The 27,428-nt window shown below is 43.6% G+C and overlaps 1 protein-coding gene across 2 annotated transcripts in view; it reads left to right on the forward strand.

Moving 5' to 3' along the window:
• The window catches only part of ALDH18A1 (aldehyde dehydrogenase 18 family member A1), a 36,833-nt gene that overhangs the window by 231 nt on the left and 9,174 nt on the right, over positions 1–27,428 (forward strand). The window contains exons 2-12 of one of the 2 annotated variants that reach the window (XM_036336505.1): positions 3,133–3,248; positions 10,201–10,415; positions 15,597–15,746; positions 15,834–15,938; positions 19,800–19,958; positions 20,328–20,418; positions 21,803–21,927; positions 22,679–22,823; positions 23,485–23,558; positions 23,775–23,868; positions 26,299–26,519. In XM_036336505.1, coding sequence (XP_036192398.1) covers positions 3,161–3,248; positions 10,201–10,415; positions 15,597–15,746; positions 15,834–15,938; positions 19,800–19,958; positions 20,328–20,418; positions 21,803–21,927; positions 22,679–22,823; positions 23,485–23,558; positions 23,775–23,868; positions 26,299–26,519 — 1,467 coding nt within the window. In that variant the 5' untranslated portion in view covers positions 3,133–3,160. The remainder of the gene's footprint in view (positions 1–3,132; positions 3,249–10,200; positions 10,416–15,596; positions 15,747–15,833; positions 15,939–19,799; positions 19,959–20,327; positions 20,419–21,802; positions 21,928–22,678; positions 22,824–23,484; positions 23,559–23,774; positions 23,869–26,298; positions 26,520–27,428) is intronic. The other variant, XM_036336506.1, reaches the window with a different exon arrangement.

Here is a 27,428-nt window from a genome sequence, read left to right on the forward strand (position 1 = left end):
GGGGAAGGCGTGCGTGCTCGGCCGCGGGCGGCGTGGGGGCTGCGGGCGCGCCGCCCTAGCAGGAGCCGAGCTGAGGGATGGCGCTGAGGGATGGCGGCGGGCCGGGCCGGGCCGCCCAGGGGTGCACGCGGCCCCGGCGCGGTCCATATGGCGGGGCGCGGAGGCTATGGGGTGTGCGGGGACCTAGGGTACCCGGCCCTCCTGGCCCCCCACATGGAGGAACTGGTCCAGGCAGATGCTCGAAGGCTTGGCGGGCCCCTTCCGGTCCAGGGCACCTGCCTCGGCGTCGGGTTACCCTGGGCTGTAACTGGCCACACGCTGACCTCAGGGGTCTGTGGGTGCAGGTCCCCGTGGCCCGCCTGGCCTTCGCGATCCTCCCTGAAAGCCAGGCCCCCTCCATCGGCCCACCACCGCCTTTTGCAGGGTGCGTGCAGGATGGCATGTGGTCTGTGATTGGTCCTGGGCTGTCAGGGAGCACCCAGACCTTCCCACCCCCCCTCCCGACCCCCGTTATCCCCGCTCTCTAAGGCGGTGACGTGTGTCTTAAGTGAACCATATACCGAGCCTGTATTTCGGGGTGAAGTCTGCTAGGACTAAAGTTCAGTTCTCCGTCCAAGTCAATAAGGTGAGGGCTTTCTGTTTAGAACCTTTGGAAAGGTACTTGAGAAATGTCCTGGGTCAAAACATGGAAACGCTTCTCAGCTGATGACGTTGAGTCTAGACTAGACACACACAGACACATATACCCTTTGCTCCCAGGAATCAGCCATCTGCTTGTTAAGGGCATAATAAACCGGCAGGTGAACCGTCCATTGCCGTGAGGAAGGGGTCAACCAGAGGCTGTGTGGTGCAGGGAGAGGCCAGGAGGGTGGTTTCCAGGTCAGCCTTCATCCTAATAACTTAGTGACCTTAAACATGCAGAGCTTTCAGTTACTTCTAGATAAGAGAGGGCTAAACAGTCAGTAAGTGTAATTGTGACTATATCCATCAGAGAATATTTATAGAATTACTTGTGCCTGTGATAGGTCCTGAAGGAAATAAAGAAATGGTTGTAAGATACCATTAGTGCCTAAAAGACAGGAGGAGGAAAGCTGATATTTATTGACCATCTGTTGTACCCAGGCATTCCATGCGTTGTCTCATTTAATTTTCACAATAATCGTATGAGGTCCTTACTGTTATTGTCCCTGATTTTCAAAAGAAGAAACGGAGGCATAGAAGGATCAAGTAATCCTCTAAAAGGCACCCAGCCAGCAAGTACAGAGCTTGAACCCAAATCTCTCAGACTTCACAGCCCATGTTCCCATCCTGTTTACCATACTGTCAGTTTATAATCTTGCTGGAAAACGCAACAGTAACAGAGGAACCAGTTAAAAGGTAACCTGTAGAATGATACCCAACTTTGAATGCTAAAGTTGCTGGAGAGGGTTCATGAAGGAGATGGAACTGGAATTTTAATGTCACTACTTGATTATTTTACCTTTTGGCTCATCCATGAGTATTTTGAGAATTCATATGGAAATAATTGTTTAGCAACAATTACTAAAGGAATTTACACAAGAAGCAAACAGACCATAGGCTTATATCATGCTTCATTATTATGCAAATAATTTTCTTTTGGGATCTTCTCTTCCAGATTGTCACAAACACAGAAGGCAATAAAGACAGCACTTAGCACTTTCTATGCCTATTAGATGCCATATCTTTTACAACAGATGGACCCTGCCAATCTCTTCTCTCCCCTTTCTGTGTCTTTGTGCAGTATAAATTGAAGAACAGTACACCCCACTCCTTATTTCTCTTCACCCTGGGCCTAAATGCTAGTCTTTGAGGTACATTTAAGAGGGTAGGAATATGTCCACCAACCCATAGAGCAAAAGTTGAAAGAAGGCCCCAGCTAGCGAAGAAGGGCAGCATTTTTCTTACCTTGTGAAAGCAGCAATGAACCAGCTATAGTAATAAATGGTTCATTCTCTGTCTATGTATAGGAAGGAGCTCCCAACTGTTTTGTGAAACAAATTATTCTTTGGCTAAAGTCTCAAGTAGGACCTAGGGTGGGAAAATGCCCACAACCACCATGTTCTTAACTTGAGGTTTCTAGCCAGGTTCTCATCCTCCTTGAGATGTGCCCACAGTCATTTAAAATGCCAGCCACTTGCGGACATTACCACTCCCTCCCAGGGAGGTAAGAATGTGCTTTAGTTCCCTGTGGATGGCAGGCAGAAAGACGTGGCAGCATCCTCTGGCCTTTCCTCCCTCTTCTGGTGTCAGCAGGAATCAAGCTGACATGTCACGGATGTGATTTTCAGAGGTCTGTTGAGGGGTAATAGCAGAAGGTGGAGGTGGCTCTTGGATGTTGGATCTGGTTGGTTTTTTTAATTTAATTTTATTGATTGATTTTAGAGAGAGAGAGAGAAACATTTGTTGTTCCACTCATTGATGCATTCATTGGTTGCTTTTTATTTGTGTCATTACCAGAGATTGAACCCACAGCCTTGGCGTATCAGGACAATGCTCTAACCAGCTGAGCTACCCAGCCCGGGCTGTTGGATCTGTTTTTAATCTGTTGGAGACTCCCCAGTGGTATAGGAATTGTAGTGAAGATAAACACTATAACCTTAAAGACTTTTTTGTCACTCAAAATATTCATAATCCGCCCTGGCCGGAGCATCGGTCTGCAGACTGAGGGGTCCCGGGTTCGATTCCGGTCGAGGGCATGTACCTTGGTTGCAGGCACATCCCCAGTAGGGGGTGTGCAGGAGGCAGCTGAATCGATGTTTCTCTCTCTCATCGATGTTTCTAACTCTATTCCTCTCCCTCTCCCTTCCTTTCTGTAAAAAATAAAGTGAAATATATTTTAAAAAATATATATTCATAATCCTTAATTGCCATTTACTTTCACAAAAACTAAGGCAGTCTAGGACAGGAAAGGTTGAGTTGGAGTGTGGGATGTAACCATTTGTGTTTTTCTCTCTTTTATACACTCTACAGAGGAGGTAGGAGTTTCCTTAATACAGAGGAGTTTGAAGCAGGAGGGTCAAGTTTTTATTCTGAATGTGGGGAAGAAGAGGAAAAGGAAATGAATTATCTAGTGTTTTTCATTATTCAATTTTTTAAAAATGCATTCTGCAGGCACTTTGATCAGTGACCACATCGCAACATGTTGAGTCAAGTCTGCCGCTCTGGCTTCCAGCCCTTCAACCAGCGTCTCCTGCCCTGGGCTCAATCCACCGCTCTCTCCAGATCACGTATGTACCTTAGAAATATGTGGGGAGTTTGGTCGGCCTGTGTTTCAAACAAGGTTTTAAAGGAGGGAAAAAATATGAAATGGTGGAATTGGACAAAGACAGTAAGCAAGGAAGCAGCCTACTGGTGAAGTGTTCTAAGTGTTTGTATCAAGAAAGGGAAACTTTGGGACATAATAGATAGTTTTATGGAATAGAATATGGTGATAGTTTCTTGAATATATACTTACCTCCAAAGTTATCCAGTTGTTTACATTAATTGTGTACAACATTTTGTATGTCAAATAAATAAATAATTCAAAATGAAAATGAAAATGTAGTCCTGGTTCAATTGGTTGAGCATCATCCCATGCACCAAGAGGTCACTGGTTCCATTCCCGATCAAGGCACATGCCCAGGTTGCAGGCTCGATCTCCAGAAAGGGGCAGCCAATTGATGTTTCTCTCTCATCGATGTTTCTCTCTTCCCCTCTCCTTTTCTCTCTCTAAAATCAATAAAAACATATTTTTAAAAATTTATTTAAATAAAGTGTTATCTATATTCATTCCCCCTAGATTTTTTACAGGCTATTTTTGTTCATTAATTTTTTTGTAATTAAGTATTTTTAATTTTAAGATAATTATAGATTCATTTGCAGTTATAAGAATTAATACTGAGACATTCCTTATGTCCTTTACCCATTTCTTCCAATATCTCAGCCAGGATATTGCCATTGATAGAGTCAAGATACAGGATCCTTCAGGTTTCTCCTTTCAAGCCATCCCCCTCCTCCCTGTCACTAACCCCTGGCAAATTCTACTGTGTTCTCCATTTTTATAGTTTTGTCATTTCAAAATGTTATACAAATGAAATCGTACAGTATGTGACCAGTGGTGGTGGCTTTTTTTTTTTTTTTTAACTCAGCAAAATTCTCTGGAGACTCATTCAATTTGTGTGTGTAAACAGGATCCTTTTTATTATTGAATCGTGTTTCATTCACCATTCACCCATTGAAGGGCAGCTGGTTGTGTCCATTGTTTGACTATTATGAATAAGGCCACTATGAACATTTAAGTACAGGATTTTGTGTGAACATAGTTTTCATTTGTCTGAGATAAATGCCCAAGCGTTCAACTGCTGGGTCATATGGTAGTTAGTGTTATAAGAAACTGCCAAACTGTTTTTGTAGAGTGGCTATACCTTTTTATTTCACACCAGCAACGTATGAGTGATCCACTTTCTCTTCATCCGCACCAAACTTTGATGATGTTTTATTTTATCATTCTGATAGGTGTGTAATGATATCTCATTGTGGTTTTAATTTGCTTTTCCCTAAATGGCTAATGATGTTGAACGTTTTTTCATGTGCTTATTTGCCATTGGTGTATTCTCTTCAGTGAAATGTCATTTGCTCATTTTTAATTGAATTGTTTAGTTTTTTACTGGTACTAGTCCTTGGTCAGATATGTGGTTGGGAAATATTTGCTCCTAGTTTGTAGTTTGTCATTTCATTCTCTTAACAGGAAAGTTTTTTTGTTATGCTTTTTTGTGTTTGGGTTTTTTAAATTTTTTTTGATAGGTCCAATTTATCAGTTTTTACTTTTATAGATTGTACTTTTGGGGTCACGTCTAAGAGCTCTTTGAATAGCCCTAGATTTTCTTTTCTTTTTTTCTAAAAGTTTTATAGTTTTACATTTAAGTCCATGATCACTTTGAGTTAATTTTTATGTGAGGTGTGAGGGTTAGTTGTTGCAAGGTTCATTTTTTGGCCTATGGATGTGTAGTTGTTGCAGCACCATTTGTTCAAAGGCCATTTATGACATTTTGAATTGGCTATCCCCTTGATAACACCTAAATCTTATCAACAGTCTGGCTCCAAACCTTACTGCAGAGGACGTGCTTATCAACTAATCGAGCTTATTATCTGGAAAAATCTCTATTTCCCAGGAATGTGGAGAAGAGGTCAGGGTCTGGACGTAGGCTCCCTGGGTTTGAAAACTAATTCTGCTACTTGCTTTGTAAGTAACTTAGTGACAGCAGCTGTGGGTCACTAATTTTATGGGTTGGCATGTTGGACTGGGCTCAGCTGCACAGTGGTTCTGTGTCTGTGTTAGTTTTCACATTGGCTCAGGGCTGATTGTTGAGGGTGGGGGTGGGGGTGGGAGTGGGGGTGGGGGTGGGGGTGAGGGTGAGGGCTCTGCTGGGATGATAGATCATCTCTCTTCCATATGGTCGCTCATCCTCCAGCAGGCTATCCATGGCTTCTTCACATCATGGTTGGGGACAGAGCAAGTCATAGGGCCAGCTCAGATTCAAGGGGTGGGAAAGTAGACTCCACCTGTTGGTGAGAGAAGCTTCAAGTGTTGAGGCCATTTTTGCAATCTGGTAATGTTGGTGAGTTACTCAACTTCTCTGGGCCTCGGTTTCCTTAACTAATTCATAATACCTAAGCCATGAGTATTAACTTATGAGAATTCAGTAAGATGACAATGATGATGATGATGATGATGACGACGACGATAGCTAACACTTTTTTATAATAACAGCTAATACTTGAGTTTTTATTTTGTGCCACTTCCTTAGTGAATTAACTCTTTCCTTCCCTTTATGCCATAGGTAAAGGTTACAGCAAGTAAGTGGAAGGCTGAGATCCCAATCCAGGCAGTCTGGCTCCAGAGTCTACACTTGACCTTTTATATATCCTCTCCCTATAAAGGTGTATGAATAGTTAACACAGCTCTTGGTATATATTAAGTATTCACTTCAGTATTTTTATTGGTGATATTGTTTATTCTCAGTAGCCTCATTCACAGAAGGAGGCACTTTCTGCTCTTGTCCCTAGATTTATTTTTCTATTTTTGTATCCAGATTTTTCTGGGGGCCTGGAGCCCTGTGTTCACTGACCATGATAAGCAGAAGAGAACTAAAGAAATTAGAAGGGCAAAGTGAGAAAGCATATACATACAAACACAGGGAAGTGGAAAGCCAGGGAGGGAGAAATAAATGATGTCAGAGTTCCTTCTTGTTCAGGCCTGGGACACAGCCTCACTGATTGCAGAGCATAAGGGCTCTGATGCTGAAAAGGTCAAGGGCTGATCCTCCCTTGGAGTATGATCCAGGGCACTTCTGAGGAATATGGACAACCTTACTCCCCCACCCGCAACCCCCAGAACGTACACCTCTGTAGCCCCTCAGACATACTTGGGAGCGATGGCTGTTCTCTGGGACTTAAAGCCTAAAGATTCCTTAGAAGATGGGAAGAGATTACCCATCCAGAAGCCTTAGATTTTTCCAAAGTAATCAAGGCCTTCCCAGTCTTCAGTATGGACCCTAAAGAGTATAATACACTGCAGAACATAAAATAATGCCACCAAGAAAGGTAGGGTCAATCTGGGAGGTGAGAGTGTTGTTAAACAGGAAACCCAAAAAGCCCTGGGTTCCATAGAACTGTCCTTGGTGATCTAGCCCACTGGATGTGACTGAGCTTTTATGAGCTTGAAGCCTTGTGTGGCCTCTTGAACCTTGTCAGCCCTGATCTGCTGTGACCCAGTTGCCAGCAGCCAGAGCGACCCTTGACTGCCTGGCACCGAGCCAAGCCACCCTCTGCTGATATAGGCTGTGCATCAGGTGTCTCATGCTAACCTGGCCTGATTTTGATTGGTTTCTGTCATCTGATCACCTGAACTGACATGTATGCTACTACTTCCACCCATGTCAGCACACTTCCAGGACAGAACACGCCCTGTAGTGACAGGAGAGAAAGATAGCCAGCAGGCCTGGTCTGAAAGCTGTCTAAGGGTGCATGATACTGGGTGTACTAGTAACTTGGAGCTCTGCAGCCACTGATGATCCCAGGTCCAAATCCCAGCGGAGTAAGTCTCTCCCTCCACCACCTCTCTCTCTGTCAGGTCAACTTTTAAGCTTAGACTTCGGTGTATATATTGCTTAGGATAGGTAATATCCTTGAAGACTGAGCCAGGCTACCTATATTGATGAACCTAATGAAGAGAAGGAGCTCTCCAGGGAACTTAGCCCCAACAGCAAACAGTCCTTTGGTCTCGGCTTTCCCAGCAGGAAGAGACAAACCACCTGTTAGCAAGGGTGCCAAGCACCAGGGGTGTCCCAGATGATGGACTTACTGAACAGCTTTCTGCCAGCAACTGGACTGCAAGCCCATTCTGAAAGGAGACCATGTTATCCTTCTGGTATCTCCAGCAGGCTTGAAACATAGTCACTTTAAAAAGTGATTATTTAAGAGAGGGAAGGTTTGTGTGTGAAGGAGGCAGAGAGGGAGGAGAACACAACAATCTTCTGATCCACAAGAGTAAGATTCTGCCTGCTGTCCCCACCATTGTTACAGCCCAGAGAAAAGGCTAGAAGCTGGATTACAGTTAGAGTTAGTGGTGCCTGGTCAGGAGAGAGAGGCAGTGGGTCTAGCGAAATTCTGAGGAAATCTGTAAATATAAATGGAGGTAATAATGTTTGACTCAAGTGGAAGAAGTTATTCTATAATAGTATAATTATAGAATGATCCAAAAGGTGACTTAGAATGATTACTTTTAGTAACTCATTAATGCCTGTAATGACACAGAGAGAGCTCTTGGTGTGGGGAGGGGATGCCTAAAGTGTAGTCTGCTGAGAGCCTGTGTGGCCTGTTGCCCATGTTGTCTTGCTTCTTACAATCTGGAATCCCACCAAGCGAAAGTCCATTCGCGGTGAGTGAGACCACCTGTCAACCACTCACGTCCACGCCAGCTTCTCTTCCCTGTGCAGGCCTCACCTGCCCTTCTGCCTGTGCCCTCATTCTCCTCTGTGTTCGGTACAGTTAGGCCAGGGGCGGGTGACAGAAAACCCAAAACAGTAATGGCTCAACCAGGATAGAAATCCATTTCTCTTTCCCTTGAGAGAAGCCTGGGGTCCTCAAAGAAGGGAGGCAGTCCAGGGCTTCCAGGGAGTCCGTGAAGTCATCAGGCTTCTGCGCTCCTTTTGCTCCGCAGTTCTACCGTGGTTTCTTACGGTCCACAGTGGGTGTTTGAGCTACAGCTTTCATACCCACGTTCCAAGCAGCAGGATGGACATAGGGAAGAAGGAAGCACTGTTCCTTTTCTTTTTTTTTTTTTTTTTTTTTTTTTTTTTTTACATTTTTTTATTCACCTTTAATGTAATTTCAGTCAAAAAGGCATCAGTAGGCAACATAACATTGGGTAAGAAGGAGAGGGACTCTTAGAGGCAGAATGGTTCTGTGGGTAGAGTAATTGGAGGGCTCTGAGCGTTGTACCTTGACTTATCTGGGGACAAATAATAGCCATGAATTGGCCCAAATAGATGTGGTTGTTGGCAGCCTGAAACCAGGCAGCCGTGGGTTCAGATCTCACGCAGGAAGCTCTTTCCTTTTTAAGGAAATTCCTTGAAGTCCCACATAACGTTTTCATACGTACTGTGTTAACCAGAACTTAGTCACATGCCATGTCCAGGTGAGCAAGAAAGTCTGGGAACTGCAGTCTTTTGACTGGTTAGAACAGGAAACCTCCTAATTTGTGAGAGAGGGCAAACGGGTAGTTGGTAAGTAGTTTGTTGTTTTGTTTTGCCTCTTTAGAAATCTTATACAGTTTTGCGTCCTCCCCCGCCCCCCCCCAAAGGAATCAGTAACGGTTGCTTAGGGGCAGATGTCCCAAGGGATAGAAACAAAATGTCTGACTCCAACATTACTCTTCCTGGATTCATGCTGCCTTGTCAGAGAGAAACTTTGTAGCTAGATTAGTTATAATTTTTTATTATTCCTACTAATTACTTTGCTCTTAATTGCCTTTGCTAATCAGACTCACTCTCTTTTTATAGTGGCGTGGCTTTTAAAGCACATATACTGTATTTTTATTATGAAAGCAATGCATTTTTACTGCATAAATTTGGAAAACAGGAATAAAGAAGAAAATTAAATCACTCATAATCCTGAGATAAAATATTAATGTTTTGATTTATTTTCTGCATCTTTTTTTCTGTGCATTTAGACATGTCTAGGAAACATACCATGAGCATTTTCTTGTGTTGCTAAAAATCCTAAAAATGCTCATTAATCCATCTGCCCTTTTTTTGGACACTTACCTGCCAATTTTTCCTGTTATAAATAACACCGGTGAACAGCCTTCTGATGAATCTCTTTGTTTTGATCTCTTGAGTATTTTCTTTTTTAAAAAAAAAAAATATATTCTATTGATTTTTTACAGTGAGGAAGGGAGAGGAATAGCGAGTTAGAAACATCAGTGAGAGAGAAACATTGATCAAGCTGCCTCCTGCACACTCCCCACTGGGGATGTGCCTGCAACCAAGGTACATGCCCTTGACCGGAACCAAACCCGGGACCCTTCAGTCCGCAGGCCGACGCTCTATCCACTGAGCCAAACCGGTGCTGGCTTGAGTATTTTCTTAGAATAAATTTCTGAATATGGAATTGCTGGATGAAAAGATGCAAACTTTTTTTTTTTTTTTTTAGAGAAGAGTGGGGGGAAAGAGAGAGAGAGAAACATCAATGTGAGAGTGAAACATCAATCAGCTGCCTCTCACATACCCCCTACTTAGGATTGAGCCTGCAACCTGGGCAGGTGCCCTGACCAGGAATCAAACCTGCAACCTTTCAGTTCGCAGGACGATACCCAACCAACTGAGCCACACCAGCCAGAGCAAAGACTTGTGAACGTTTTTAAGGTTTTAGATGTATTTTGCCAACACATCTTCAGGAAAGATCGTTTTGTTTGAACTCTTCACCAGTAGTGTTTGAGTGTACCTGTGGTCTGTGTAGTGGGTACATGCTAGATATGACTTTTGATATACCGATTTTACTTGTTTAAGACTGACAAAACTATTTTTTGATGACTGAACTGGTTAATGCCATGCATATATCTTCTTAATGAGACAGTATATTGTGTTTTTCTTTTCCTTTTTTTTCCTTCTTTTTTTCATTCAACTTTGGGGGCTACAGATCCTGTCCAGCCTTCAACCATCAGAAATGTCCGTTCTTGGAGCAACATCCCATTTATCACTGTACCCCTTAGTCGCGCACATGGCAAGTCTTTTGCCCACCGCAGTGAGCTGAAGCATGCCAAGAGAATCGTGGTGAAACTCGGAAGCGCCGTGGTGACCCGAGGGGATGAATGTGGCCTGGCACTGGGACGCCTAGCATCTATTGTTGAGCAGGTAATTGCCAAGATGGAAAATTCTACTGACCTAAAATAAAATAGGGTTTTTAAGCTGTCAGTAGGTTTATCAGCTTGTACAAATGATCTTGATTTGAGTGGAATAGATTTAACCCAATCAAAAACTCCCTTTCCCACTGAAGGTGCCAGTGGGAGACAGCATCCTAGGGTAAGCAAAGGGGATGTCAAGGAGTGGAGCTGATTCTGCAGTTCATCTCTCAGGCTTCTTAGTGGCAAGGAGCATACATGTCAGTGATTCTCAGTCCTGCTGCACATTAAAATTCTCTGAGGACCTGGAGATGCCTGGGCTGCACACTCAGTCATTTAATACTAAAGGCCTGGTGCGCGGATTTGTGCACCAGTGGGGTCCCTTGGCCTGGCCTGCGGGGATTGGGCCAAAACTGGCTCTCCAACATGCCCCAAGGGGTCCCGGATTGTGAGAGGGCACAGGCCAGGCTGAGGGACCCCACTGGTGCACAGTCGGGGCCGGGGAGGGACCACGAGAGGGCTCCAGGGCGTGTTCAGCCCGTCTCGCTCAGTCCCGATTGGCTGGACCACAGCAGCAAGCTAACCTATCAATTGGAGCGTCTGCCCCCTGGTGGTCAGTGCATGTCTAGTGACTGGTCGAACGGTTGGACACTTAGCATATTAGGCTTTCATTATATAGGATGTGTCTCTAGGGTGGGGCTTAAGCACCATTGTTTTTAAAGTTTCCCAGGTGACTCTAATATATACTTAGGGTTGAGAACTCAGGGGGATGGATGTGTGTAAATATTGAACTTTTTCCTGTTTTGCTGTGCTTTTTCTTTTTCAATTAGTCCAATAATCTTGAACTAAATGGGAGCTATCATTGCAAAGGTTTTCCAAGGCCAGATATTTAAAAAGGACTCACCAGACTCCACAGAGAATACCAATGTAAGGCTTTCATTTAAGGCAATACAGGCAGCGAGAGAGAGAGTGCAAGTAAACAGTGGGGGTCTGAGAGACAATCCCCTTTTTCATGCCCCCCAGGGACCTTACGTGGAGACAGGGACAACACTTAGACTCCAGATTGAATCACAGGATATCTGTGTAAGGAATATTGGCTTTAAAAGGGCTCACAGTCAATGAAGGAAAAATACCACATGATCTCACTCATTCATGGATAATAGAGACCATTATAAACTTTTGAACAATAATAGATACAGAGGCAGAGCTGCCTCAAACAGATTGTCAAACTGCAGCAGGAAGGCCGGGGAGGGTTGCGGGGCAGGAGGTAGGGGGGTAAGAGATCAACTAAAGGACTTGTATGCATGCATAGAAGCATAACCAGTGGACATAAGACATGGGGGGATAGGGGAGGCTAGGGGACTGTCTAGGGCGGGGGGATAAAATGGACACATATGTAATACCCTTTGTAATACTTTAAGCAATAAAAAAAATAAAATAAAATAAAAAAATAAAAAAATAAAAGGGCTCAAAGCAGAAGTTTCCGGTGGGGATTTAATGCTCCACTGGTCATGCAATCAAGCCAGGCCGACCACAGGTTATCAGTAAAGAAACTGACCTTGGGGGTTGACAGTAGGAATTTTGGACTTTAAACATGTCACAAATCCCACTACCCTTATCTTTGCCAAGAGCAAGGATCAGCAAACTTTTTCTGTAAAGGGCAGATGGTAAATGGTTTATGCTTTGTAGGCCGTGTCTGTGTCTTCTCAGTTCTGCTGTTGTAGCACGAAAGCCACCTCAGACGATATGTAAATGAATGAGCATGGCTGGTTCCAGTAAAGATTTGTTTATAAAAACTGGTGCAGGACAGGTTTGACCTGTAGGCCCTAGTTTGCCAGTGCCTGACCAAAGTCAAAAGCAGACACCAGGCATCCTGGAGCTAAAGCAAGAGCTTTTCCACTCTGGCTGTAACGCACCTCGATCCTATATAACCATCTTTTCCGTTTTTAATAACTTTACTGAGGAGCTGGTATTAGGAAACTGCTAACCTGAAATTTAATGGCATCTTATATTTTCTCTACTGAGCAACGATCAAATCTGCCTTCCAGATTGAGTCCATGAAATCAATTCAGCTTAACAAGTATTTGTGTAAGGGCTACATTTTGAGGGACTTGGGAGCCAGGACTAGGACTCCCGAAACAATTAGGTGATTGTTGAAGACAGTAAGTATTCAAATGAGTAGGCCCAAATGACAATCACTGATGAGTCCAGAGATGGGAAAGTCAAATGACGGTGTGGTTATTCTTGGGGCTTCCTAGGAGAGCTGGGACTCAGCCTGGGCCTTTACAACTGGCTGGATTTGCACCAACAGAGGGGACTGTTCCATGCTGCTGAGTGCACCATGTGAGTGGCGCCCCCGGAGTTGCGCACCGTGTGAGTGGCGCCCCCGGAGTTGCGCGCAGTGTGAGTGGCGCCCCCGGAGTTGCGCGCAGTGTGAGTGGCGCCCCCGGAGTTTCGCGCCGTGTGAGTGGCGCCCCCGGAGTTGCGCGCCGTGTGAGTGGCGCCCCCGGAGTTGCGCGCCGTGTGAGTGGTGCCCCCGGAGTTGCGCACAGTGTGAGTGGCGCCCCCGGAGTTGCGCACAGTGTGAGTGGCGCCCCCGGAGTTGTGCGCTTCTTGGAAGAAGAGCACAGGTGGATCCCACATGGGGGACAGGGAGCGGGGAGCTTGTGAGCAGTGGCAGTGATCTCTTCAGGGAGAATGGGAAGTGGAGCGTTCCGCCAGGCAGAGCTTTGGCAAGATAGAGGAATTGGGGTCCAATCTCAAGCAGTTTGAAGATTTTGAGCAAAAGAGAAAGTTGATGAAAACAGTGGGGAGAACTTGGTAATGATTTCTTAGGTCACCAGCTCCCCTTCTAGAAACATGCATGGACCTAACGGAAGGGCTTTCTGGATCAGGGCAGTGCTAATATGTCTTATCCAAAGCACCTGATCATGTTTCCTGGACGCAGGAGCCAACTTGGCTTCCACTGGCCAAAGGTGCAGAGATAATCACTGCAACAAATTTAAACACATGAAGTATGTTTAATCCATGAATTCATAATGATACTTTAAAATGACTCATTGGTCATCTTTGGAGGATACTAGAAGACCTACTCATTACTTTAAAAACTGGTAAATAAAGGAAAAGAGGCACACAACTGTCCTGCCTTTCATAAACAAACCACACCTCAAGGTGACCAAACACTTCATGAAGGAAAACCTCCCTTATGGACGTGTTTAGCCTCTGAATGAAGAAAAAAATGAATAAATTTGAATGGCAGCCATTTGAAGCCCTAATAATGAAGAGAGATCTTAGTGACGATCATAAGTAGTAGCTAACATCACAAAAAGAAAGATAACCAGGAATTATGTATCCCCTTGATGGACACCATGACCTATGAATCCTTGACAAAACAAATCAAGCCTCCATACCTAGTAGCAGTTTATAGGAATATAAAATACAGCATTAAACTTACACCACAGGCCCTGGCCAGTGTGGGTCAGTGGTTGAGTATTGACCTATGAACCAGGAGGTCACAGTTCGATTCCCCATCAGAGCACATCCAGGTTGCAGGCTCAATCCCCAGTAGGGGGCATGCAGGAGCCAGCCAATCAATAATTCTCTTTCATCATTGATGTCTCTATCTCTTTCTCCCTCTCTGAAATAAACAAAAAACATATTTAAAAACAAACTTACACCACAGAGACACAAGCTTTAGGAAAATTTAGGCTGGGAAACCCTGAGAGGACAAGCAACCTCAATTCTTTAACAAAAAGTAGCAAGCGGGGAGGGAATTCTGGAGGATGCACCTGTGGATTAAAAGAGATGTAAGAGACATTTCAGTTCGTTGCAGTATATGGGCTTAATTTACATCTCAGTTTGAGCAAGCTGGAAAAAATGAAGAATTGTGAACACTGACTTGATATTAATGAATTATTTACTAGTAAATGTTTTAGATGATGGTGGTTTTATGGATATATATATATATATATATATATATATATATATGTATGTATAGCATATCCCCAAAAAATGTATACACTAACAGCTGGTAAGTCAATTGATGTTTCTTTTTTTTAAAAAAATATATTTTATTGATTTTTTACAGAGAGGAAGGGAGAGGGATAGAGAGTTAGAAACATTGATCAGCTGCCTCCTGCACACCTCCTACTGGGGATGTGCCCGCAACCAAGGTACATGCCCTTGACCAGAATCAAACCTGGGACCCTTCAGTCCGCAGGCTGACGCTCCATCCACTGAGCCAAACCGGTTAGGGCTCAATTGATGTTTTTTTCTTTTCAGATTTAACCCATTGGAATATATAATTATTCAAAGTGTGTATATATTTTTGGGGACACCCTGTATATTCCCTGTCTTTTAGCAATTACTGCTAGAATATTTACAGATGAAATCGTATGTCTGGGGCCTTGGGATTTGTATTGAAATAATGGTGGAGCTGTACAAGGAGTATTGGAAAGTGAGATATTGGCCATGAGAGATAGTTGTTGACGGGGGGTGATGAGTACATTGGAATTCATAATACTGTTCTTACCACTTTGGTTAAGTATGAGACTTTCTGTGGTAAAACATTATTTTTTAAAATAACTTTGTGAGTTCCTGAACCAGGTTAAAGGGTTCAAGCATCAGGAATAATGGACGGGTTAGGAATATTGACTGTATTTGCATCTTGACTCTGGTTCTTTCATGTGGATCTGTCCAAGGTAGGGATAAAAGTGACTGGGTCCTGGGCAGACAGAGCTGAACAGGGCGAGCATCTGTCTGTGGTCCAGCCAAAGGTGACTGTATCAGACGTACCCCCTTAGGATTTGAATTTATCCGCTAAGTTTATGTTGCAATTTCAGCTCCAAACTTATCTTCTGGCCTTTTTTGCCTGTAACAACTAGGCCTTCTGCAGACACCAAACTTCAACAGGCACCATCAAGCCCCGTAGATGCCAAGCCTGGCTACACACCAGAATCCCTCATTAAAAACTTCTGATTTCTGTCTGCCACCTGCTTGCCAGATTTCAGTTAGCATGTAGGAATCTATATTTTTACCAAACGACTTGGGTGATTCTTCCCAGGGCCAGCCCAGCGCTGGTCCATAAACCAGCATTTGGGATCCACTCAGTTTTCCATCTTACCTTCATTTCTTGTAAAGAGAGGAAAGCGATGCTACAAGTGACTCATGGTGCCCTTTTCTTCCTCACTGTCAGGTGTCAGTGCTACAGAATCAAGGCCGAGAGATGATGCTGGTAACTAGTGGAGCCGTAGCTTTCGGCAAGCAACGCTTGCGCCATGAGATCCTTCTGTCTCAGAGCGTGAGGCAGGCCCTGCACTCGGGGCAGAACCAGCTGAAGGAGATGGTGAGTGCTGCTTCCCACCCCTTGGAATGGGTCCTCAGCCCTCCTTCCCTCTCTCTCAACTACACCTTGTCTGTTGGTATGTTCCAGGCAATTCCTGTCTTAGAAGCCCGAGCCTGTGCAGCTGCGGGACAGAGTGGACTGATGGCCTTGTATGAAGCCATGTTTACCCAGTACAGCATCTGTGCTGCCCAGGTGAGAGGCTGGCCTTTCCAAGGGGGCGGGGGACCTGTGAGGGTGATTCCCTTGGAGCAAGAAGATCATGACCAGGGCTGTGGAGCCAGGCCACCAGGAGACAGTTTGGCTTCAGCACTTGCTAGCTGGGAGATCTGGAGAAAGTCTTTCAGTCTAACCTTTTTGTGCCTGTCTCTTCCTCTGAAAAATGAGGATAATATCAGTGCCTATGCCCAAGGGTTTTTGGATGGGCTTAATGAGAAAATACTACATGAAAAGCATTTAATGCAGTGTTTAATAATAAGTGTTAGCTCTGGTTGTTGTACTAGTATCTCTTAGGGCTGCAGCTGCTAATTCTTCTGAAGATAGATATCTTTATTTCATTGGCTTGCTTCACCTGGTAGTGGTTGCCTTAGATGCCTGCTAAGCATTGAAGGCAAAAGGAATGTTGGTGATTTGTTAGGTTTATATTCATTCAGCAAATATTTTGGGGGTACCTATGATGTACCAAGGAATCTGTTAAGTCAGCCATGGTTCCAGTCCCCATGGAATTTAGAAATTTTTAGTGATTACCTCTGAATGTTCTAGAACCTTCTTCCTAACTTATTTCTTTTTTACCTAAATTTCCAGAATTTTAAAAAATTGTATTTTTCATCAACTAAACAACTACACACTGAATAGAAAAATCTAAATATCACAAAACAACTGAAGATAACCTAACTCCAAGGTTATGCTTTTCAGACGCCCTTGCTGCCTCTGATCACTTACACAAGGGTTATTTTACACAGGTGATGTTATATGTGCACCTTTCACTTCCCATTGCTTTGTGTCCCCCTCATTTTCACAGTTGTTATTCAGTGATGTTCTGGAATTATACTAGCGTGTCCTTGAAGTGAGCTGAAACAGAAGGTGTGGACTTGTCCACCTGTTTCCTGTGGCTGTAGACCCTACTCTGTCATCTTAGCTTTTGTATTTTTTTTTTCTGTTAGCATAAATATAGTGAAAACCTCAATTTCTGTCACCATTCATTAGTTCTTCTCTGCTACAATCCAATGACAGTTTAAATCTTTAATTTTTTTAAAATGCCTGGAGCCAAATGAGGAAACTTACGTCCAGGAACTATGATTTTTGGGTTTTTTTTTGTTTTGTTTTTAAATATATTTTTTTGATTTTTCACAGAGAGGGAGAGGAATAGAGAGTTAAAAACATCGATGAGAGAGAAACATCAATCAGCTGCCTCCTGCACACCTCCTACTGGGGATGTGCCTGCAGCCAAGGTACATGCCCTTAACTGGAATTGAACCTGGGACCCTTCAGTCCGCAGGCCGATGCTCCATCCACTGAGCCAAGAAACCAGTTAGGGCCAGGAACTATGTTTTTGTTTTGTTTTGCTTTTTTCCAGGTTTGATTTTATTTTTTTTTTAGGTATTTTGGTTATTGGTTTTTTGGTGTTTTGTGTTTTTTTTTTAATATATTTGTATTGATTGCAGAGAGGAAGAGAGAGCTAGAAACATCAATGACGAGAGAAACATTGATCAGCTGCCCCCTGCATGCCCCCTACTAGGGATTGAGACTGCAACCCAGGCATGTGTCCTGACTGAGAATAGAACTGGAACCTCCTGGTTCATAGGTTGACACTCAACCACTGAGCCACGCTGGCCAGGCAGTTGTTAGTTTTTTAATATGTTTTTATTGCTGTTAGAGAAGAAGGGAGAGGGAGAGGGAGATAGAAGCATCAATGAGAGAGAAACTTCAATCAGCTGCCTCCTGTATGCCCCCCACTGGGGATCATGCCTGCAACCTGGACATTTGCCCTGACCAGGAATCAGACCAGCAGCCTCTTGGTGCATGGGCCAACCACCACTGAGCCACACTGGTCAGGCTTTTTGTTTTTTTGTTTGTTTTTTGTTTTTTTTAATGAAAGTTTGCTGAACCGGTTTGGCTCAGTGGATGGAGCGTTGGCCTGTGGACTCAAGGGTCCCGGGTTCGATCCTAGTCAAGGGCATGTGCCTTGGTTGCCGGCACATCTCCACTGGGGGGCGTGCAGGAGGCAGCTGATCGATCTCTCTCATCGATGTTTCTAACTCTCTATTCCTCTCCCTTCTTCTCTGTAAAAAATCAATAAAATATATTTAAAAAAAAAAAAGAAAGTTACATTAAAAGTCAGTGCACAGTGACCATCATTTCCAGTAAGGATGTGGAAGAAAGAGCTCTGCCCCTTCCACTTCCCAGCAGGCATCCGCCCTGGGCCCTCTCTGCGTCCCCCACTGTCTCATCTACCAGGAGTCTGCGCCCTGGGCCCCTCTCTGCCTCCCCACTGTCTCATCTCCCAGGAGTCTGCGCCCTGGGCCCTCTCTGCCTCCCCACTGTCTCATCTACCAGGAGTCTGCGCCCTTTGTACCTTGTCCTGTGGTTCCTTGTTTTCTTTACTAATCTCGTTGTGAAGACCATTTTCAGGGGCTGTGGAAATCTCCAGTAAGTTATCAGGTTAAAGACTTAAAACAAGTAAAGCAGCTTATTTTTCCTTCATAGACGTGACACTGATTTGCATGGTAACAGGTTGTCCTCCAGGCACATACTTTCCTCCCTTGGGGCGCTTGTCTCCTATCTCTTGCTTGTTCAGTTGTTTCACTGGACCTTTATACCTTCTGCTCACCTCTCCTACATACATGTGTTTACTTTTATTGTTTGACCTTTCACCACCAGCACTAGAATCCATTGTTTGCTTTTGACTCAGTCCTGTTTTCTATAGGACTAAGCTTTTCTGAAGAGGAGTTCATGATCTATCCTTACAAAAACAGGCCCTATTCCATCTTACCCAAACCCTCACCATTTTTATTCTCCATCCCAGCAGCTGGCACAGGGCCTGGCATTCCAGAGGTACTCAATAAATATTTCATGGAATGAGTGAGTGAATTACTTCCCTTAGACATTACCATTTTGTCTTCTTCACTCACATTTTGTATGTCATTCAGGCTGCTGTTACCTTAGTTACCATTGCCCAATCCCAGTTCAGGGCTCAGCCTTTCCCACTGTTTCAGTCCCTTCCTCCTTGACCACCTGCCTCCAACCTTCCTGCTTCAGCCTCTGCCTTCCACCACAAGAGCCCCTTCGTTAACCATCAGAGGGTTTTTGGTGAAACATTTTTTCATGAGCTTCAGGGTTTGTTGCCATTTAGTTTCTTGACATCATCTCCCTTTACCTCTCTCCCCTGCTAAACCCTGCTGAAAACTTGGATTCAGGCAAGGAAGCAGAGCTGACCACCAGCTATCCACTCTGCCCATCCCCTCTCCTGAGCTAAGTGACATTGAGCCCTTCTTTCAGTGTGTGACTAACGGGTCACCTCCACACACCTCTCAGGTTAGCCCACATGCTCTCACAGTCTTTGTAAACTCCAGTAGTGGTCGGCTGCAGAGCGGGAACAGTGATGACACAGCCCTATTTCCTTTTATCTCAGACACTTCCCAGCAGGGAAAACCATTCATTCATTCGCTCGCCAAATGTGTCTGTGCCTGAATCAGATGCTAGGATACAAAGGTATTTTAGAAGTTAATGACATTCATTACTTTCCCCCAAAGCCCTCCAAAGTAGATACATTAGTTTTTCTTAATTTTGTAAAGGGATGAGATTTGGTAGTGCTCTGAGAATTAAAGTACTTTTACAAGAAGTCCTGAGCATCATTAAATCTTCCAAGTCATTCTAACTTTTCCGTCATATCCAGAATAATTGGGTAGGCATCCAAAGATGTATGTTCCATCCCAATCTGTGTAGGATCGCAGAATCCTAATGTTTAACTTCTCCAGTTTTAGCATTTTTTTAAGCTATACCTAGGAATTTCATCATTTTTCTCCCCCGTGTTTTTGATCTATTTAAACCTTTTAGATTTTGGTGACCAATTTGGATTTCCACGATGAACAGAAGCGCCGGAACCTCAATGGGACACTTCATGAGCTCCTCCGAATGAACATCGTCCCCATTGTCAACACGAATGACGCTGTTGTCCCCCCAGCTGAGCCCAATAGTGATCTCCAGGGGGTAAATGTGGGTAAAATGCTCCAGAGGGTCGAGCATGCCAGAGACACTAACGCCACGAGATGCTGCATGTACTAACACCGCAAGTGTGACCCTAACGAGGTGGAAATTGGGAGCAAGTGGTGTCCTGACCAGTGGGGCCCAAGCTCTCCTGGAGTCAGAGGGTTTCCTTCAACGGGTTAGGTGTGATCGTGATTGAAGATGCTGCTGTGAGCATGGCTTGTGTATGTCAATGGATAGAAAGGTGCATGTTTGGAAAGGGGGTTGCCAGAGAACGGTGTTTTGCAGACAGAGGGGCCTGCAGAACCTGGCTGAGTGCTTCTGTGAACTTCCTTTTGAACTGTGTAGTTCACTCACGACTTTTCACCTGCGTTCCAGGTTATTAGTGTCAAAGATAATGACAGCTTGGCTGCCCGGCTGGCTGTGGAAATGAAAACTGACCTCCTGATTGTTCTTTCAGATGTGGAAGGTACAAAGTAACGCCTTTCCTTCCATCCAGCCTCTGTTGTAAATATGACATGTGTGGGCATGAGTTTCCCTCTTTCTTTGAATCCTTCTGACCTTTTTTTCTATGGGACGTAATTTTCTGAGCCATGTGGTCTGACGAAGGGTTTTTTATGGCTCAGAAGAAGGGGGGGAGTCTGGGAAATGCAGTTTAGATGCTGAAAGATTGTCATTTTCCAGCACTTTGATTTTGTTTTTTATAACAGCTTTATGGAGAATTAATTCACAGACCATACCATTCACCTATTTAAAGCTTATATTCCAGTGATTTTTAGTGTCTTCATACAGTTTTTCAACCCTCACCACAATTTTAGAACATTTTTATCCCCACCACAAGAATCCCATCCCCATTAGCAGTCACTGGTCACTTCCCCAGAGACTCTCCAGCCCCATGCAACCCTCAGTCTACATGGTCTCTATTGATTTGCCTGCTCTGGACATTTTATATAAATGGGACCATACACTAATGCTGCTTTGAACCTTCATGTACAAGTGTTAGTGTGGATGTATTTTTTATTTTACTGAGGAGCAGAATTGTTGGATCATAATGTGTAACTCTTTGGAAGAAGTGCCAAACTGTTTTTCAAACCACGTATATACCATTTAGCCATGCAAACCATTTCCAGAATGGTACAAAGTGCGCCCTTTTACAATCCCACTCACAGTAGACAGGGCTCTTGTTTCTCCACATCCACAACACTTACCTCTTGTCATCTGCCTCTTTTATTATAGCCATCCTAGTGGTATGGAGTGGTACATCATCTTACTTTTTATCACTTTCAGTTTTTAATGTAATTCATAAGACATATTGTTTTAAATTGGAGCCACTGCAGAAAATCCAGGCTGTGTGGCCACCTTGGCTTATGTATTACTTCCCTTCTCCCTCCTCAGGGAGGGGCCCCTTGTGGCTCCAGTTGACTCTCCATTCACTCTTCCACTTTGCTGAGTTGTACCCATTTACATTTTGACCCATAAAGAACATGATAGCTGTGTCAAAATAGGCCAAATCTACAGGATCCTTAACGTCTCCATTACATTCCCTGGAGGTCTGAAAAGCCTATTGAGTACCCAGCCCACCCCCCAGGCAGGATAACCTGTGCCAAGGACATGGCCATGCTCTGGCGCTGGCAAACATTCACTTATTAAGCTGGTTATAAAATATGCAAGGTGCGTCCTGGAGCTGTTCCTCAGCGGGGTGGACTCCTGGAGCCCCCCGTTCTCCTTCCTGGGTAGAGCTGATGGAACAGAATCCTTCTGGAGGGGTTAAGTACAGAGTGGTTGGCAGTGCCCGGGAGGCCTCTCTTGGACTTCCATTAAAGCAGTATGATTGACCCTTGTTTACTTTTTAGGCCTCTTTGACAGCCCCCCAGGGTCAGATGATGCAAAGCTCATTGACACATTTTATCCTGGAGATCAGCAGTCTGTGACATTCGGCACCAAGTCCAGAGTGGGAATGGGTGGCATGGAAGCCAAGGTAAGAATCTGGTGCCTTTACCGCCTGTAACAGTTATAGAGCCAAAATACCATTTTTACTTTTGTAATTCTTTATGGGCTAATGGTGCACATGCTAGGCACATACACAATTACGTATGCACATATCTAAATATGGGCTTAATGCATATTGTGTACCTGTATTTAGTCATGTTTGTGTATGCATTCTCTTTTATTAATAGTATATAAAGTGAGTGTTCATATTGTAAACTCCTTAAGGACAAGGTCTGTATAGTTTTCATAATTCGTAAATCCTCTAATGTTATCAGCTCAAATATTTTTTGATGACATCTTGCAAAAGTTCTTCTCTCCCATTAATTTTCCTAAGAAGTTATGCCCGTAAGGTACAGCCTCATATGTAGCAATGGTAGAGATGAGGACAAAAGCCCCATTTACAAAAGCTAAAAGTACTCAGCCTCAGACTTGGCCAAACACCTGACAGGACACTGAGTTGAGGCTCAGTGCATCAGATGTGGACATGGGGAGTCCCAGTGTAGAGTCTTGGAGAGAGAACACGTTGAGCACGAAGGGCAGACTGGCTCACTTTTAGGCAGCACTTGCTATGGTTGGATTGGAAAGAGTGATGGGCTGGGTGTGTTTTCAGAGCTTCTTAAATTGTATTCTTAAATTGCTCCGTATCACATTGCATTTTAAATCTTTTGCAAATTTAAAGTGCAGGTGACAAGACCCTACAAAGATCTGAGTCTCATCTTTGGGTCTAACCTCTCCTTTAGGTGAAAGCGGCCCTCTGGGCTTTGCAGGGTGGCACTTCGGTGGTTATTGCCAATGGAACCCACCCAAAAGTGTCTGGGCATGTCATCACAGACATCGTAGAGGGAAAGAAAGTTGGCACCTTCTTTTCCGAAGTGAAGCCTGCAGGTAAGTATTCTTCATGGAGTCCTGTGGTCGATGACAGCTAGTGACACCATGACTTAGATGGGACCAAAGGCCGAGCTGTCATTCTGGGAACAGAGATCACAAAATTGATGTGTCGATATTAGGAAATATGGTGGTGTTTTGAACACTATTTGCAAAACAATTTTGCTTTGCTTTTGTAAAATTTATCTAACCTTCCTACTTAGGCCTCCTAATTCTCTCTAAAATCACTAAGTTAAAGAATATAAGAAACCATTTTATCAACAAACATTGTGGTAGGTCTCGACTGGATGCCAGATGCAGACATGAGAGACACCTAAGATATAGCTTGTGCTCTCATGTGTTCACATAGATAGACCTGCATCACAATCTACAGTCAGGCATGTAGACTCGTTAGGAAATGTCAGCCAAAGTGGAATTGAACTGTGGAGACATGAGTTATATTGTCTACCCCAGAAGTGCAGACAAGTTTCTTGTGTTTATGCCCGAGTTAGTCTGGTATGTCCTTTTGCCATGTTACTGGTCAGAGTGGTCTCTGTATGTGCAGCAAGCATAGCAAGATACCAAGTGTAAGATCCATGCATGTGAGGAACTTATGCATGTGCTGAGATAGCGACAGGGAACTGTGCTGACCGTGGTCTGATGTTTGCAACTGTGCCTGCAGGCCCCACTGTCGAGCAGCAGGGAGAAATGGCTCGATCAGGAGGAAGGATGTTGGCCACGTTGGAACCAGAGCAGGTAATAACCGACCTAGCTGATGGTTCTGTTGTTCTCAGAGTGACTCATGCTGAGGTTTAGTACACAGTCAAGCCTATCTCCTCCTTTGTTCCTCGTGTCCCCCAGTGTTATCTGGGTTTAGTAGCAAGGCCTGGCATGGTCAGAAGAGTAGATTTAAAGGAGCAGGCATGCTTTCTTGGATACTGTTTGCTTGTTTAATTTTCACCTTTTTTCTAGAGAGCAGAGATTATCCATCATCTGGCTGATCTGTTGACGGACCATCGCGATGAGATCCTGTCAGCCAACAAGAAAGACTTGGAGGAGGCAGAGGGTAAATAACCTGGCAGTTTGGAGTCAGTTTTAAGGAGGGTTTTGTTTAAGTCTTACATCATACTCTACCCAAAGTCAATACCCTTATAGAAGAAGTTGTATATTCTGTATCCTATTTATTGAGGGTTGATGGTTAATGTTCATTGGGCTCTTTCAAACTATACACACTACCCCCACCCGTTTCCAAGATATTCCAGCACAACCCCCATAGGAGCTTTTTTCATTCCCTGTATGGCTATTACGGCAATTTCAAGACAAAAAAAAGAAAAGATTGAAGACCTCACCATTTTAGACATTCAGCTAACAGTTGCTAACATTTCTTGATAATTTTCTGTGTTGCCAGGCATTGTGCTAAGGGCATAACAGACAGAATCTCATGTACCCTGACCAGGAATTTAACCGTGACCTCCTGGTTCATAGGTTGATGCTCAACCACTGAGCCACGCTGGCTGGGCCGACAGGATCTCATTTTACTTTACAATATAGCACTGTGAGGAAGCTACTATGTATTATCCCGATTTCACAGAGGAGAAAAATGAAGCAGTTTTCACACATGCCTGAAACCATGGCCAGTGACAGATCTGGATTTAAACCCAAATAGCTGTGTCTATCAAATAGTAGTAGAATAGTTTATGCAGCCTGTGATGAAAGACAGCTCATCTCCTAGTGTGCGGTCTGCCCAGAGTTACAACAGGCCCCGACAGAAATGCCCTCAAGGTGCTAATGGTAGAGGAGTGAGAGGGCTGACAACCAAATATGTAGAGCCAGATAGGCCCTCACTCTGTCTCGGCCTTTTCCTAGTTCTCTGTCTTTGGTACCCTAAAATAATGGGGATTGGTTTTAATGGGTTTTTTATTTTATTTTCTCTTGAATAAATGTGCCTTAAATTAAACATCCAAGTTAGTTTTATGCCCTTCAAAGAAACCTAGCAAGGCTCATCAACATTATTCCCATTCCTTAACACATGTTTGAGTCATTGCTTTGGAACTTCCTGTAGAATTTACATCTGGTCTTTTGAATTTTTGTAGTATTGGCAAGTCATAAAATAAACTCTCAGAAATGGAAATCTTTGATGACATCCTATCCATTAACTTAAAGTAAAAGAATTAAGACCCACAGAGGTTAGAGCTGTTTTTCAAAAATCACATGACTCGTGGTTAGCATCCCAGTTATCTCTGGAAATTCGTGACAACACACGGTAGCTTGAGAACAGTCCTGGGTAGCCATGAGCATGGTAATCCCCTTTCACTCGGGAAGCCCATTGCAGGAAATTTATCCCAAGAAAATACTTCAAGAGGAGAAAACAGCTCTGTATGTCACCATTCTTAGTGCAGGATTATTTGTCACACTGAAAACTGGAAACAACCTGAGTGTCTAATAATGTAAGTGTGGTTAATTGCATTAACCTGTATCAACTCAGTGAAATATTTAGTAGTCATTAAATAATTTTTGCAACATGGAAAATGTACATGCATTGTAAGGTGAAAAACTAGAGTGTAACATTTAGCATGCACTATAATTAAAACTTGATTTTTAGTACATGGGAAAATGTGAAGAAAATTAATCCACATATAATTAAATGATATTGATATTATTTGGTAGAATGATGGTTTAATTTTTTTTTTCTTAATATAAGGTTGGTTCCTCCCCTCCAAAAGAGAAGTTTTTATTATCTAGCTGGCTGTGGCTATTAAAAAGAAAGGGAAGTTTTTCATAAACTCATGTCATCATTAACCACAGTGATGATTTGTGATGTGTGATTCCATATGGTTTTTCTGAATATATATTCATGCATATATTTGAACATGTATATGTATAGAGGATCACTCCATGCATACCATTGTATTTAAATTTAAAGAAAATTTTAAATGTGAACTTATAATTCTATTTAAGTTTTTATTTTAAAAGAAATCATCTTCATTGCTTCTAATCATTTCTTATAAAAGATTAAAATAATGCAGAAACATAGACAGCAATCATCACTGTTCTTGATGCCTTCCAGACTTAGAAACATGTCATGTTTGATCAATAGGATCCTACCATACATACTGTTTTGTAGTTTTCCTTTTTCACAATCTGTATTCTTCATATCATATCATATAGCTATTGATGTTAACTGCATGGTAGCCCACTGCCAGATTTTATAGGTAGAACCCAGTTTCCCACTAATATAAAAATGCTGTGATAAGTATCCTCATTACATGCAAGTTCACTCCTGCAAATGACAAGTTTCTGGAGCCGAACTTGCACAAAAGGTGTAGGTTTACTTACCTTTATATGGCAAACTATTGCCCCCCAGAAAAGCTGTGTAAATGGCATGTCCTTGTTTTCCCTTAATTCCGTCTGTTCAAAGACAGCGCCACACGTCCAGTAGGACAGTTGCTGCTGCCCAGGTCTCCTCCTTTATCATCATGCATTTTTACACCCCCAGGGAGACTTGCACCTCCTCTGCTGAAACGATTGAGCCTCTCCACGTCTAAGTTGAACAGCCTGGCCATCGGTCTGCGGCAGATTGCAGCCTCCTCCCAGGACAGCGTGGGGCGCGTCTTGCGCCGGATCCGAGTTGCCAAAAACTTGGAACTAGAACAAGTGACTGTCCCAATCGGAGTCTTGCTGGTCATCTTCGAGTCTCGCCCCGACTGTCTACCCCAGGTATGTGACTAATGCCGAGATAAATCTCCCAAAGATTCTTCTTCTTTTTTTTTTTTTAAGTAAGAACGTTTTATCTCCCCCCCACCCCACCCCCAAAAAAGTAACATTTAAAAAAAATATATTTTTACTGATTTCAGAGAGGAAGGGAGAGGAAAAGAGAAGTAGAAACATCAGTGATGAGAGAGAATCATTGATTGGCTGCCTCCTGCACACTCGCCACTGGGGATCGAGCCCACAACCTGGGCATATGCCCTTGGTCAGAATTGAACCTGGGACCCTTCAGTCTGCAGGCCAATGCTCTATCCAATGAGCAAAACCGGCTAGGGCCAAAAAAATAATTTTTGAGACTTTATTCTTAGGTTGTTCTTAAGGTAATTTATGTTACTGGCTTTACCAATAATTCTAAAGTAAGTATTTATATGTACATTTTACAGTTGAAGAAACTGAAGTTTATAGGAGGTAGTACTATTGTGAAACTTATTAATGTGGATCTGGGCCTTAACCCCAGATGAATCTCCCTAACCACGGGAGCCCACCTCCAAGTATATTAGCTCACTAGGCACTTTGTTCCCTGGCCCCAGAGTCCCTGCTAGCCTCCTGCAGGTCCTTCATCTCATAGTTGGTTTTGCCCATGCGAAAAAGGGCCCTTTATCATCAGTGTCTCAGATGGCTTCCTGAAGGTACATCTTAGAAAAAGAATGTCTAGTAGTGATGTAAACTATAATATAATCCTCTTTCAGGAATCTGACATATCACAGGCTCATGTTGAGAAACCATGTATCAAAAGAGCTTGCCAAGCAGCCATGTTCTTGTTGCCCTAAACTTTGTCCCAGAAATCTGAGAACATCCCCCACTGGACTGTCTAGTACGATACCAGCTCTTTCTTTGGACAAGCCGCGAAGTCTCAGG

Source organism: Myotis myotis, unplaced genomic scaffold, assembly GCF_014108235.1.
Source record: "Myotis myotis isolate mMyoMyo1 unplaced genomic scaffold, mMyoMyo1.p scaffold_m19_p_15, whole genome shotgun sequence".
NCBI lineage: Eukaryota > Metazoa > Chordata > Mammalia > Chiroptera > Vespertilionidae > Myotis > Myotis myotis.